Source organism: Haliotis rufescens, unplaced genomic scaffold (assembly GCF_023055435.1).
Source record: "Haliotis rufescens isolate VD_foot unplaced genomic scaffold, xgHalRufe1.0.p SCAF_18, whole genome shotgun sequence".
NCBI classification, from domain to species: domain Eukaryota; kingdom Metazoa; phylum Mollusca; class Gastropoda; order Lepetellida; family Haliotidae; genus Haliotis; species Haliotis rufescens.
In genome coordinates, this window is record NW_025963868.1 from 15083256 (window position 1) to 15099176 (window position 15921).

Sequence of the window (15921 nt, forward strand, 5' to 3'; positions counted from 1 at the left end):
TCCACTGGTTCCAGAGACAAGCATGTTGAAACATCATGGATTCATCTACTGGTTCCAGAGACAAGCATGTTGAAACATCATGCATTCATCTACTGGTTCCAGAGACAAGCATGTTGAAACATCATGCATTCATCCACTGGGTCCAGAGACAAGAATGTTGAAACATCATGCATTCATCCACTGGTTCCAGAGACAAGCATGTTGAAACATCATGCTGCATTCATCTACTGGTTCCAGAGACAAAGCATGTTGAAACATCATGCTGCATTCATCTACTGGTTCCAGAGACAAGCATGTTGAAACATCATGCATTCATCCACTGGTTCCAGAGACAAGCATGTTGAAACATCATGCTGCATTCATCTACTGGTTCCAGAGACAAGCATGTTGAAACATCATGCATTCATCCACTGGTTCCAGAGACAAGCCTGTTGAAACATCATGCATTCATCTACTGGTTCCAGAGACAAGCATGTTGAAACATCATGCATTCATCCACTGGTTCCAGAGACAAGCATGTTGAAACATCATGCGTTCATCTACTGGTTCCAGAGACAAGCATGTTGAAACATCATGCTGCATTCATCCACTGGTTCCAGAGACAAGCATGTTGAAACATCATGCGTTCATCTACTGGTTCCAGAGACAAGAATGTTGAAACATCATGCATTCATCTACTGGTTCCAGAGACAAGCATGTTGAAACATCATGTTGCATTCATCTACTGGTTCCAGAGACAAGCATGTTGAAACATCATGCATCCATCTACTGGTTCCAGAGACAAGCATGTTGAAACATCATGCATTCATCTACTATTTCCAGAGACAAACATGTTGAAACATCATGTTGCATTCATCTACTGGTTCCAGAGACAAGCATGTTGAAACATCATGGATTCATCTACTGGTTCCAGAGACAAGCATGTTGAAACATCATGCATTCATCTACTGGTTCCAGAGACAAGCATGTTGAAACATCATGCATTCATCCACTGGTTCCAGAGACAAGCATGTTGAAACATCATGCATTCATCCACTGGTTCCAGAGACAAGCATGTTGAAACATCATGCTGCATTCATCTACTGGTTCCAGAGACAAGCATGTTGAAACATCATGCTGCATTCATCTACTGGTTCCAGAGACAAGCATGTTGAAACATCATGCATTCATCCACTGGTTCCAGAGACAAGCATGTTGAAACATCATGCTGCATTCATCTCCTGGTTCCAGAGACAAGCATGTTGAAACATCATGCATTCATCCACTGGTTCCAGAGACAAGCCTGTTGAAACATCATGCATTCATCTACTGGTTCCAGAGACAAGCATGTTGAAACATCATGATGCATTCATCCACTGGTTCCAGAGACAAGCATGTTGAAACATCATGCGTTCATCTACTGGTTCCAGAGACAAGCATGTTGAAACATCATGCTGCATTCATCCACTGGTTCCAGAGACAAGCATGTTGAAACATCATGCGTTCATCTACTGGTTCCAGAGACAAGAATGTTGAAACATCATGCATTCATCTACTGGTTCCAGAGACAAGCATGTTGAAACATCATGTTGCATTCATCTACTGGTTCCAGAGACAAGCATGTTGAAACATCATGCATCCATCTACTGGTTCCAGAGACAAGCATGTTGAAACATCATGCATTCATCTACTATTTCCAGAGACAAACATGTTGAAACATCATGTTGCATTCATCTACTGGTTCCAGAGACAAGCATGTTGAAACATCATGCATTCATCCACTGGTTCCAGAGACAAGAATGTTGAAACATCATGGATTCATCTACTGGTTCCAGAGACAAGCATGTTGAAACATCATGCTGCATTCATCTACTGGTTCCAGAGACAAACATGTTGAAACATCATGTTGCATTCATCTACTGGTTCCAGAGACAAGCATGTTGAAACATCATGTTGCATTCATCCACTGGTTCCAGAGACAAACATGTTGAAACATCATGCGTGCATCTACTGGTTCCAGAGACAAGCATGTTGAAACATCATGCCTTCATCTACTGGTTCCAGAGACAAGAATGTTGAAACATCATGCATTCATCTACTGGTTCCAGAGACAAGCATGTTGAAACATCATGTTGCATTCATCTACTGGTTCCAGAGACAAGCATGTTGAAACATCATGCATCCATCTACTGGTTCCAGAGACAAGCATGTTGAAACATCATGCATTCATCTACTATTTCCAGAGACAAACATGTTGAAACATCATGTTGCATTTATCTACTGGTTCCAGAGACAAGCATGTTGAAACATCATGCATTCATCCACTGGTTCCAGAGACAAGCATGTTGAAACATCATGGATTCATCTACTGGTTCCAGAGACAAGCATGTTGAAACATCATGCTGCATTCATCTCCTGGTTCCAGAGACAAGCATGTTGAAACATCATGTTGCATTCATCTACTGGTTCCAGAGACAAGCATGTTGAAACATCATGCGTGCATCTACTGGTTCCAGAGACAAGCATGTTGAAACATCATGCCTTCATCTACTGGTTCCATAGACAAGCATGTTGAAACATCATGCCTTCATCTACTGGTTCCAGAGACAAGCATGTTGAAACACTTCATGCACATAATACTTAAGATATGTGTCAGTCTTGGGAGCCAGGCTAGAATGTCTCCATCTCAAGGTCACATAGATATCCCTGAGGGACTGTAATTAACCATCAGGTCTCCACACTGAATACCAAGTTGATCTGCTGGGGGATATGTATTTGTCAGCGCCCATTCATCAATTGTCATAAGGAGCCAAAGCTGACCTGGATTTGAAACAGATGGACCCATCTAAAATGGCCACCGTGTCTAAGTCACATGTGGACTTTGTGTGTGGTAATTTGATAAAGTTCAATCAATGAGAAATGACACTGGTTGATTTTTACAAAGTGAAGATATTTGTTTCATGTGTCCGGGGGAAGTGTTGTGACTCACAGAGAAATATTATGATAAATTGATGTGATCTGAGATTTTGGTTTGCAGTTTGTTGATGACAGGAATGGTGTTGAGGGGAAGAATGTGTATCATGATCATAGGGAAGATGTAGCTAGTCTGTTCACCAATATCAAAGACATAATCCAGTCAGTGAAAACGTTGCTAAGCCTGATGTAGTACTGCCGGATAGAACACTTGAGAACTGATGGCAGATTGAAGTATGCTTGCAATAGCATAGCATAGCATAGCATAGCATAGCATAGCATAGCATAGCATAGCATAGCATAGCATAGCATAGCATAGCATAGCATAGCATAGCATAGAGACGACTAACAGGATTGATGGATTGATGCTCATGATGTCAATCACTGGATTGTCTGGTCCAGTCTCAATTATTTAGAGACTGCCGTCATAAAGCTGAGTGCCTCATTAGTGGGGTCTGTTGGAGAAAGGCCTGATATAATATCCAGGCAAGAAGAATCTTACTGCAACGTCCTATGTACTTATTGGCTTGAACTTACTTCAACATCAAATGTGTTTTTGGGCTTGAACTTACTGCAACATCCATCAATGTGTTTATTGTGTTTATTGTGTTTATTTATATACACTTTGTTACATGTTGGCTCAATAAGTTACTTGAACAATTATTAATTATCAAACAATTTCTTTGAATGGAAAACCCATGAGTTAAAGGTAATGGAAAAACATCTCCACCCACCAAGACTGAATTGAAACAATAACAATCAGAAAACAATCAGGCTTAATGACAGGCACTCTGAACAATTCATCTCATTTCAAAGTCAATGCTGTGGTGGAAATTAACCAGAAATTTCCCTCTGGAATGAAATGCTGTGTTCGAGGGGAAAATAAATATTATGCTTAAATGGCCTATGGTTATTGCTCGCCATGCAGCAGATATGAAATTGATGTTAATCACTCAGACAGAAACAAAAAAAATCAAAGGAATTCATCATGATGAAGCAATAATACAGGGAGTCTAGACGACACCGACAAGAAGACTGCTTCTGAATCTCACTCATCCTCATCCCACGTCTTAAAGCATGGGGCCAATGACAATGGTTCGGTTGATTGCGTATCCTAGTAAGTATCTCATCCCACGTCTTAAAGCATGGGGCCAATGACAATGGTTCGGTTGATTGCGTATCCTAGTAAGTATCTCATCCCACGTCTTAAAGCATGGGGCCAATGACAATGGTTCGGTTGATTGCGTATCCTAGTAAGTATCTCATCCCACGTCTTAAAGCATGGGGCCAATGACAATGGTTCGGTTGATTGCGTATCCTAGTAAGTATCTCATCCCACGTCTTAAAGCATGGGGCTAATGACAATGGTTCGGTTGATTGCGTATCCTAGTAAGTATCTCATCCCACGTCTTAAAGCATGGGGCTAATGACAATGGTTCGGTTGATTGCGTATCCTAGTAAGTATCTCATCCCACGTCTTAAAGCATGGGGCTAATGACAATGGTTCGGTTGATTGCGTATCCTAGTAAGTATCTCATCCCAGGTCTTAAAGCATGGGGCTAATGACAATGGTTCGGTTGATTGCGTATCCTAGTAAGTATCTCATCCCAGGTCTTAAAGCATGGGGCTAATGACAATGGTTCGGTTGATTGCGTATCCTAGTAAGTATCTCATCCCATGTCTTAAAGCATGGGGCTAATGACAAGGGTTCGGTTGATTGCCTATCCTAGTAAGTATCTCATCCCACGTCTTAAAGCATTGGGCTAATGACAATGGTTCGGTTGATTGCGTATCCTAGTAAGTATCTCATCCCACGTCTTAAAGCATGGGGCTAATGACAATGGTTCGGTTGATTGCGTATCCTAGCAAGTATCTCATCCCACGTCTTAAAGCATGGGGCCAATGACAATGGTTTGGTTGATTGCGTATCCTAGTAAGTATCTCATCCCACGTCTTAAAGCATGGGGCCAATGACAATGGTTCGGTTGATTGCGTATCCTAGTAAGTATCTCATCCCACGTCTTAAAGCATGGGGCCAATGACAATGGTTCGGTTGATTGCGTATCCTAGTAAGTATCTCATCCCACGTCTTAAAGCATGGGGCCAATGACAATGGTTCGGTTGATTGCGTATCCTAGTAAGTATCTCATCCCACGTCTTAAAGCATGGGGCTAATGACAATGGTTCGGTTGATTGCGTATCCTAGTAAGTATCTCATCCCACGTCTTAAAGCATGGGGCTAATGACAATGGTTCGGTTGATTGCGTATCCTAGTAAGTATCTCATCCCACGTCTTAAAGCATGGGGCTAATGACAATGGTTCGGTTGATTGCGTATCCTAGTAAGTATCTCATCCCAGGTCTTAAAGCATGGGGCTAATGACAATGGTTCGGTTGATTGCGTATCCTAGTAAGTATCTCATCCCATGTCTTAAAGCATGGGGCTAATGACAAGGGTTCGGTTGATTGCCTATCCTAGTAAGTATCTCATCCCACGTCTTAAAGCATTGGGCTAATGACAATGGTTCGGTTGATTGCGTATCCTAGTAAGTATCTCATCCCACGTCTTAAAGCATGGGGCTAATGACAATGGTTCGGTTGATTGCGTATCCTAGTAAGTATCTCATCCCATGTCTTAAAGCATGGGGCTAATGACAATGGTTCGGTTGATTGCATATCCTAGTAAGTATCTCATCCCACGTCTTAAAGCATGGGGCTAATGACAATGGTTCGGTTGATTGCGTATCCTAGTAAGTATCTCATCCCACGTCTTAAAGCATGGGGCTAATGACAATGGTTCGGTTGATTGCGTATCCTAGTAAGTATCTCATCCCACGTCTTAAAGCATGGGGCCAATGACAATGGTTCGGTTGATTGCGTATCCTAGTAAGGATCTCATCCCACGTCTTAAAGCATGGGTCTAATGACAATGGTTCGGTTGATTGCGTATCCTAGTAAGTATCTCATCCCACGTCTTAAAGCATGGGGCTAATGACAATGGTTCGGTTGATTGCATATCCTAATAAGTATTTCAGAACTTGGAACAAGCAGTGGAGGTAGGTATGTGTACTGATATTCTGTCATGAAGGAGTGTTTGGTTGGTGTAAACTATGGTATTGCAAGCTGTGGTATTGGGTGGAGTGGGTGGGTGAAGGAATGGGGTAGGATAGGGTGATGTGAAGGAATGGGGTAGGATAGGGTGATGTGAAGGAATGGGGTAGGATAGGGTGATGTGAAGGAATGGGGTAGGATAGGGTGATGTGAAGGAATGGGGTAGGATAGGGTGGGTGAAGGAATGGGGTAGGATAGGGTGATGTGAAGGAATGGGGTAGGATAGGGTGATGTGAAGGAATGGGGTAGGATAGGGTGTTAGCTGGTTGGGAGATGGGGTGTCAGGTCAGCTGGTTCGGAGGCGGGGTGTTGGATCAGCTGGATGGGAGATGGGGTGTCAGGTCAGCTGGTTGGGAGATGGGGTGTCAGGTCAGGTGGTTGGGAGGTGGGGTGTCAGGTCAGCTGGATGGGAGATGGGGTGTCAGGTCAGCTGGTTGGGAGGTGGGGTGTCAGGTCAGCTGGTTGGGAGGTTGGATGTTGGGTCAGCTGGTTGGGAGATGGGGTGTCAGGTCAGCTGGTTGGGAGATGGGGTGTCAGGTCAGCTGGATGGGAGATGGGCTGTCAGGTCAGCTGGTTGGGAGGTTGGGTGTTGGGTCAGCTGGGTGGGAGATGGGGTGTCAGGTCAGCTGGTTGGGAGGTGGGGTGTTGGATCAGCTGGGTGGGAGATGGGGTGTCAGGTCAACTGGTTGGGAGGTGGGGTGTCAGGTCAACTGGTTCGGAGATAGGGTGTCAGGTCAGCTGGATGGGAGATGGGGTGTCGGGTCAGCTGGTTGGTAGATGGGGTGTTGGGTCAGCTGGTTGGGAGGTGGGGTGTTGGATCAGCTGGGTGGGAGGTGGGGTGTCAGGTCAGCTGGTTGGGAGGTGGGGTGTCAGGTCAACTGGTTCGGAGATAGGGTGTCAGGTCAGCTGGATGGGAGATGGGGTGTCGGGTCAGCTGGTTGGTAGATGGGGTGTCAGGTCAGCTGGTTGGGAGGTGGGGTGTTGGGTCAGCTGGTTGGGAGGTGGGTTGTCAGGTCAGCTGGTTGGGAGGTGGGGTGTTGGGTCAGCTGGTTGGGAGGTGGGGTGTCAGATCAGCTGGTTGGGAGGTGGGGTGTTGGGTCAGCTGGATGGTAGATGGGGTGTTGGGTCAGCTGGTTGGGAGATGGGGTGTCAGGTCAGCTGGATGGGAGATGGGGTGTCAGATCAGCTGGATGGGAGGTAGGGTGTTGGATCAGCTGGATGGGAGATGGGGTGTCAGGTCAGCTGGTTGGGAGATGGGGTGTCAGGTCAGCTGGATGGGAGGTGGGGTGTTGGGTCAGCTGGGTGGGAGGTGGGGTTTTGGGTCAGCTGGTTTGTAGATGGGGTGTCGGGTCAGCTGGTTGGTAGATGGGTGTCAGGTCAGCTGGTTGGTAGATGGGGTGTTGGGTCAGCTTGATGGGAGGTGGGGTGTCAGGTCAGCTGGTTGGGAGGTGGGGTGTTGGGTCAGCTGGATGGGAGGTGGGGTGTCAGGTCAGCTGGTTGGGAGGTGGGGTGTTGGGTCAGCTGGATGGGAGATGGGGTGTCAGATCAGCTGGATGGGAGATTGGGTGTCAGGTCAGCTGGTTGGTAGATGGGGTGTTGGGTCAGCTGGATGGGAGGTGGGGTGTCAGGTCAGCTGGTTGGGAGGTGGGGTGTTGGGTCAGCTGGTTGGGAGGTGGGGTGTCAGGTCAGCTGGATGTAGACAGGGTGTTGGGTCAGCTGGTTGGGAGGTGGGGTGTTGGGTCAGCTGGTTGGGAGGTGGGGTATTGGGTCAGCTGGGTGGGAGATGGGGTGTCAGGTCAGCTGGATGGGAGATGGGGTGTCAGGTCAGCTGGATGGGAGATGGGGTGTCAGGTCAGCTGGTTGGGAGGTGGGGTGTTGGGTCAGCTGGATGGTAGATGGGGTGTTGGGTCAGCTGGTTGGGAGATGGGGTGTCAGGTCAGCTGGATGGGAGATGGGGTGTCAGATCAGCTGGATGGGAGGTAGGGTGTTGGATCAGCTGGATGGGAGATGGGGTGTCAGGTCAGCTGGTTGGGAGATGGGGTGTCAGGTCAGCTGGATGGGAGGTGGGGTGTTGGGTCAGCTGGGTGGGAGGTGGGGTTTTGGGTCAGCTGGTTTGTAGATGGGGTGTCGGGTCAGCTGGTTGGTAGATGGGTGTCAGGTCAGCTGGTTGGTAGATGGGGTGTTGGGTCAGCTGGATGGGAGGTGGGGTGTCAGGTCAGCTGGTTGGGAGGTGGGGTGTTGGGTCAGCTGGATGGGAGGTGGGGTGTCAGGTCAGCTGGTTGGGAAGTGGGGTGTTGGGTCAGCTGGATGGGAGATGGGGTGTCAGATCAGCTGGATGGGAGATGGGGTGTCAGGTCAGCTGGTTGGTAGATGGGGTGTTGGGTCAGCTGGATGGGAGGTGGGGTGTCAGATCAGCTGGTTGGGAGGTGGGGTGTTGGGTCAGCTGGTTGGGAGGTGGGGTGTCAGGTCAGCTGGATGTAGACAGGGTGTTGGGTCAGCTGGTTGGGAGGTGGGGTGTTGGGTCAGCTGGTTGGGAGGTGGGGTATTGGGTCAGCTGGGTGGGAGATGGGGTGTCAGGTCAGCTGGTTGGGAGATGGGGTGTCAGGTCAGCTGGTTGGGAGGTGGGGTGTCAGGTCAGCTGGTTGGGAGATGGGGTGTCAGGTCAGCTGGTTGGGAGATGGGGTGTCAGGTCAGCTGGATGGGAGATGGGGTGTCAGGTCAGCTGGTTGGGAGGTGGGGTGTCAGGTCAGCTGGTTGGGAGATGGGGTGTCAGGTCAGCTGGATGGGAGATGGGGTGTCAGGTCAGCTGGTTGGGAGGTGGGGTGTTGGATCAGCTGGGTGGGAGATGAGGTGTCAGGTCAGCTGGTTGGGAGATAGGGTGTCAGGTCAGCTGGATGGGAGATGGGATGTCGGGTCAGCTGGTTGGTAGATTGGGTGTCAGGTCAGCTGGTTGGGAGGTGGGGTGTTGGGTCAGCTGGTTGGGAGGTGGGGTGTCAGGTCAGCTGTTTGGGAGGTGGGGTGTTGGGTCAGCTGGTTGGGAGGTGGGGTGTCAGGTCAGCTGTTTGGGAGGTGGGGTGTCGGGTCAGCTGGTTGGTAGATGGGGTGTCAGATCAGCTGGTTGGGAGGTGGGGTGTCAGGTTCGCTGGATGGTAGATGGGGTGTTGGGTCAGCTGGTTGGGAGGTTGGGTGTCAGGTCAGCTGGGTGGAAGGTGAGGCGGGAGGTCGGATCAAGACAGAACGTTTAAAGAGAGTTGGGGCCTGCTTTGGGACATGCCAGTTCTGGAGAGCTAGGGTCTGGATTTCGATAGGGTGTGGTTCTGGAGAGCTAGGGTCTGGATTTCGATTGGGTGTGGTTCTGGTGAGCTAGGGTCAGGATTGGGATAGGTTGTGGTTCTGGAGAGCTAGGGTCTGGATTGGGATAGGTTGTGGTTCTGGAGAGCTAGGGTCTGGATTGGGATAGGTTGTGGTTCTGGAGAGCTAGGGTCTGGATTGGGATAGGTTGTGGTTCTGGAGAGCTAGGGTCTGGATTGGGATAGGTTGTGGTTCTGGAGAGCTAGGGTCTGGATTGGGATAGGGTGTGGTTCTGGAGAGCGAGGGTCTGGATTGGGATAGGGTGTTGTTTTGGAGAGCGAGGGTCTGGATTGGGATAGGTTGTGGTTCTGGAGAGCTAGGGTCTGGATTGGGATTGGTTGTGGTCCTGGAGAGCTAGGGTCAGGATTGGGATAGGTTGTGGTTCTGGAGAGCTAGGGTCTGGATTGGGATAGGTTGTGGTTCTGGAGAGCTAGGGTCTGGATTGGGATAGGTTGTGGTTCTGGAGAGCTAGGGTCTGGATTGGGATAGGGTGTGGTTCTGGAGAGCGAGGGTCTGGATTGGGATAGGGTGTTGTTTTGGAGAGCGAGGGTCTGGATTGGGATAGGTTGTGGTTCTGGAGAGTGAACCTACTCAGAAGGTCGAGGACCACAAACCACATTTAGAATTTATATCTTCTTGTGCAAAGCAAACCCTATACATCTTATTAACTGGAGCAAACTATTTTCTTCCCTTTGGACTAACTAGTCCAATACAGGGGATGCAGATTCATCTGTCACAGAAATGTTTTTAAAACCACATTTTTCCTGAATAGAAGTTCATTATAATTCCTTTTATTCACAAAATACCCTAAAAAGAACATTTGAAACATTCTTTTCAATTTGTTCCACAAAAGCAGCTTGATGACCAGCTCTTAAAAATATATGTTGTTTACAGATACTGGTGAAATGCTTCCTAAATTGAATTCAATCTCAGTGTGAAATAAAAAATCATCACAAATCACATTCTATATTTACATGATTAACAGTCAGGGCCCAAATGCCTTTAAACACAACACAGAACATGTATAACCAAGTGCTTCAAAACATAATCTCATATTTATTATGAAAGAAGTGTTGATTTTGGCAAATGGCGTATTTTAAACTTGACAATATGCTAAGACAATTGCAAGGATTTCCACAAGCCTGTTGGCACGAGGTTATCACAGCATTGGCAAAAAAAGACCACAATTCAATCTAGTAAGCATTTCGATCACTCTTTTATCAGACACAAGCTGAATTGAAAAGTGTCAGTTGTCTTGAAACAGAATAGATTTGAGAGGATAAAAAGATAAAAACCAAATTCTGACCTGATTACCCATGCTTTGTAAATAGGCAAAAAATACATTAAATCTGGATCAAGTTATTGCAGGAATATATAATGGTGAGTTCTGAAGCAGTGTTCTGCCAGATGTTAGTACACAGGGAGGAGGAGATTGTTAATGAAAATGTCAAAAAGACAGATGATAAGCACCAGAGGTCAGTCAACAAAAACACACATGTATTACCAATATGACAACGTTATTAAAGCTAGCTTCTTTTTCTAACCCGGTATGTGTGCCCGTTTATTAAGTGAGTGTGTATGATTTCTGATTTTTTGGGTATGAAATTACACTGTTTGTATTTCCCTTTACATCAATGTCCAAGGCTTCAGTCCTTTTTTCCAAAAAATATTCTTTTTATATCAGTGATTTCTTATATTCAAACTGCCTCTTCAGCAGCAAGGCAAAATCAGCTTTACAATTTGTCTGGTAAATTGTTTTAGGAAGTATACACACAAAGCACATGTTTTCTTAAATGAAATAAATTGAAAATTTGTCTTTGTTAATACAGACATTGTACTCAACTAAAAGATCATCACTGAATCTTAGGAACATTAGGTGAAAAATGTCTGTTTCCTGCAAGAGAGACTACTGCCTGTCTTTGTTGAACACTGCAAAGAGTTGGTTGTCATACAATTTGCCATCGTCATATACTGCTACTATTTGAATGTCATACATTGAATCTATTGTATTGTTGTATAACTTTCCATCATCACACACCGAATCTATTGCATTGTACATCTTGCTCTTGTAAATGGGCAAAAATCAAAATGTCAAGTTACTTGAGCATTTATGTGCAACATAATATGATTTGCATTAAAGTTTTAATATTCTGTGACAATGCAATATAAACATCTCATAAAATCAATGCCAACCTTCTCTTGTTTTCTGTATTCATGCATCTGGAACTGAACAGAGCATGTACATTGTCTCACTCATTGTAGACCCTGCAGCCTTCACAACAAACATACTTCATTATCAACCTCAAGAAGCAGAAATTCTTACAATGTAGGATTTGATGCGAGATGCTTTACATTCCCAAAGAAATATACTTTCTTCCCTGCATCAATAACTACAGCTTCTATACACCATGAATCAATGTCAATGTGAATATCTGTCATCACTGTCTTCTCTGTGCTGTATGTTCTTTTCAATTTAATATTCTGAAGTTGAGGGAGAAAATAGAGTGCACTGTACTTCCTGTCAGTAGAATAATGAAAATCTAATTAGATTATAGTTGATTAGCTTGTGGTTTACCTAGACATCCTATGGTCTGACTCAGATGAACATGATTATTGTCAACAGAGTAAGCACCATCCACACTATTGGGGTATGATGCTACACCAGGTAGATTCCACTTGGAGGCCATGTGTAGTGTGCTGGATGTCATGCAGCCATGGATTCCTGGTGTATAACCATTGGGACCTAGGTACCACTTGGAGGCCATGTGTAGTGTGCTGGACGTCATACAGCCATGGATTCCTGGTGTATAATCATTGGGACCTAGGTACCACTTGGAGGCCATGTGTAGTGTGCTGGACATCATACAGCCATGGATTCCTGGTGTATAATCATTGGGACCTAGGTTCCACTTGGAGGCCATGTGTAGTGTGCTGGACGTCATACAGCCATGGATTCCTGGTGTATAACCATTGGGACCTAGGTTCCACTTGGAGGCCATGTGTAGTGTGCTGGACGTCATACAGCCATGGATTCCTGGTATATAATCATTGGGACCTAGGTTCCACTTGGAGGCCATGTGTAGTGTGCTGGGCATCATGCAGCCATGGATTCCTGGTGTATAATCATTGGGACCTAGGTACCACTTGGAGGCCATGTGTAGTGTGCTGGACGTCATACAGCCATGGATTCCTGGTGTATAACCATTGGGACCTAGGTTCCACTTGGAGGCCATGTGTAGTGTGCTTGACATCATACAGCCATGGATTCCTGGTGTATAATCATTGGGACCTAGGTTCCACTTGGAGGCCATGTGTAGTGTGCTGGACGTCATACAGCCATGGATTCCTGGTGTATAACCATTGGGACCTAGGTTCCACTTGGAGGCCATGTGTAGTGTGCTGGACGTCATACAGCCATGGATTCCTGGTGTATAATCATTGGGACCTAGGTTCCACTTGGAGGCCATGTGTAGTGTGCTGGGCATCATGCAGCCATGGATTCCTGGTGTATAATCATTGGGACCTAGGTTCCACTTGGAGGCCATGTGTAGTGTGCTTGACATCATACAGCCATGGATTCCTGGTGTATAATCATTGGGACCTAGGTTCCACTTGGAGGCCATGTGTAGTGTGCTGGGCATCATGCAGCCATGGATTCCTGGTGTATAACCATTGGGACCTAGGTACCACTTGGAGGCCATGTGTAGTGTGCTGGACGTCATGCAGCCATGGATTCCTGGTGCATAACCATTGGGACCTAGGTACCACTTGGAGGCCATGTGTAGTGTGCTGGACGTCATACAGCCATGGATTCCTGGTGCATAACCATTGGGACCTAGGTACCACTTGGAGGCCATGTGTAGTGTGCTGGACGTCATACAGCCATGGATTCCTGGTGTATAACCATTGGGACCTAGGTACCACTTGGAGGCCATGTGTAGTGTGCTTGACGTCATACAGCCATGGACAGACACTCACCAAATCGGTGCACTTTTCGGCTATTAATTACTTATCTGTACAGCAATAACCTGTGTTTGGATTTTCTGTATTGAAAGGGCAAACCAATTGCTGGCTGGACAGTGTACAAAGCACTCATAAATCCAGAAAACATTACCTTTGTTATCATCATCATCATCATCATCATCATCCTAAGCATTATCATCATCACCATCATCACCATACGCATTATCAACAGCATCACAGGCATCACCATCATCATCATCATCATCATCATCATCCTAAGCATTATCATCATCACCATCATCACCATACGCATTATCAACAGCATCACAGGCATCACCATCATCATCATCATCATCCTTAGCATTATCATCATCACCATCATCACCATACGCATTATCAACAGCATCACAGGCATCACCATCATCATGGTCATCAACATGACAATCACAACTATCAGCATTATTGTGTTTGGACCTGTTGTTTCTGAGCCTCCAGGCTGTACTACTGTACACATATTTACTACCTCTCCATAACTGATATGAAACTTCAACAGAGTAAGTACTCTATTAAGAGCAGTCAGACTTTTAGATGAGTATCGTGTATTCTAATTAATTCAAGATCATGGAAATTGAAGAGGTCTACTGTAGCCATTTGACGCCATGTCAGTAAAGGTACAGTCATCATCAAAACACTGTATGCTCATAGAGAGATACAGCGTCAGTGCCTTTCAAGCTACAGATGTTCCACCTTATGATGGAAGACAAAAATCACATGCGAGGTGATACATGCCAAACGGTTCCCACAATATATTTCTTATTTTGTTTTCCCCATGAGAAAACTGCTTAGAAAGTCTATGGAGACCCAATTCAGAAAATGTCAATTTCTATAGTACTATTTTCGCAGTAATTCAGAAAAATCTACAAACAATTAGGTTCCTGTCATTTCCCAAGAACAAATGACAAATAGAACTGGAAGCTTGGAACCAACCAATACCATCAAAAAGGGGGCCGTTTTCAAAGTGACAGTCATTCGTACACCAGTTAACGGAAAAATCTTCAAATGATTGCGAAAGTGTCTATGAAATGGATGAGACCTGAGTTATCAGACAGGGACACAAGACTCAACTCTGTAATTGAAACGTTAGACATCATTTATAGATAAAAGCAATTTTTATATGTCACATGAGAAGTTCTTTAGAAAACAGTGCTTCATTCATCATACTTAGAATGGATAAGTGTCAATATTGCTGAGGCAGATGAAAGATGATCAAGTCTGATATTTCAAGAGTTGACTGAATGGGAGTTATAACACAGTTTGAGGTCTTGTTATGTCATCAAAGGCTCTTTGACAGAAACACAACTTCCTGGAAAACAGCTTTAAAGAATTTTTCCTCTTGGAAGTTGTCATTACAGAATAATCTTTCTCATAATGTCATCATTTAAAATGCAAATCCTTTTTACGACATCTCTCAAAAGGTCACCCTTTATAATGCCATCAATTACAATGCCATCCTTTTTAATGCCATCAATTACAATGTCATCCTTCATAATGCCACCAATTATAATGTCACCCTTTATGATGCCACCAATTACAATGTCACCCTTCATAATGCCACCAATTACAATGTCACCCTTTATTATGCCACCAATTACAATGTCACCCTTTATAATGCCATCAATTACAATGTCAACCTTTATTATGCCACCAATTACATTGTCAACCTTCATGATGCCACCAATTAAAATGTCACCCTTATAATGCCACCAATTACAATGTCACCCTTCATAATGCCACCAACTACAATATCACCTTTTATAATGCCACCAATTACAATGTCACCCTTTATTATGCCACCAATTACATTGTCAACCTTCATGATGCCACCAATTAAAATGTCACCCTTATAATGCCACCAATTACAATATCACCCTTTATAATGCCACCAACTACAATGTCACCCTTTATAATGCCACAATTACAACATCATCCTTTATAATGCCACCAATTACAATATCACCCTTTATAATGCCACCAATTACAATGTCACCCTTTATAATGCCACCAATTACAATATCACCCTGTATAATGCCACCAATTACAATGTCACCCTGTATAATGCCACCAATTACAATATCACACTGTATAATGCCACCAATTACAATATCACCCTTTATAATGCCACCAATTACAATGTCACCCTTTATAATGCCACCAATTACAATATCACCCTGTATAATGCCACCAATTACAATATCACCCTGTATAATGCCACCAATTACAATGTCACCCTGTATAATGCCACCAATTACAATATCACCCTTTATAATGCCACCAATTACAATGTCACCCTGTATAATGCCACCAATTACAATATCACACTGTATAATGCCACCAATTACAATATCACCCTGTATAATGCCACCAATTACAATGTCACCCTTTATAATGCCACCAATTACAATATCACCCTGTATAATGCCACCAATTACAATATCACCCTTTATAATGCCACCAATTACAATGTCACCCTGTATAATGCCACCAA

General features: G+C 45.0%; 2 protein-coding genes across 3 annotated transcripts in view; both read right to left on the reverse strand.

The window, feature by feature from the left end:
• The window catches only part of LOC124112986 (roundabout homolog 2-like), a 519019-nt gene that overhangs the window by 479099 nt on the left and 23999 nt on the right, over positions 1 to 15921 (reverse strand). The gene's annotated exons all lie outside the window — the stretch shown is intronic.
• On the reverse strand, positions 11963 to 13348 carry LOC125381415 (spidroin-2-like). The gene has a single exon (XM_048397936.1). The coding sequence runs from the start codon at positions 13346 to 13348 to the stop codon at positions 11963 to 11965; it is 1386 nt and encodes a 461-aa protein (XP_048253893.1).

Bases quoted from the DNA above. Each gene is read 5' to 3' on its own strand.
- LOC125381415 (XM_048397936.1), bottom strand. From the start codon at position 13,348: ATGGCCTCCAAGTGGTACCTAGGTCCCAATGGTTATACACCAGGAATC.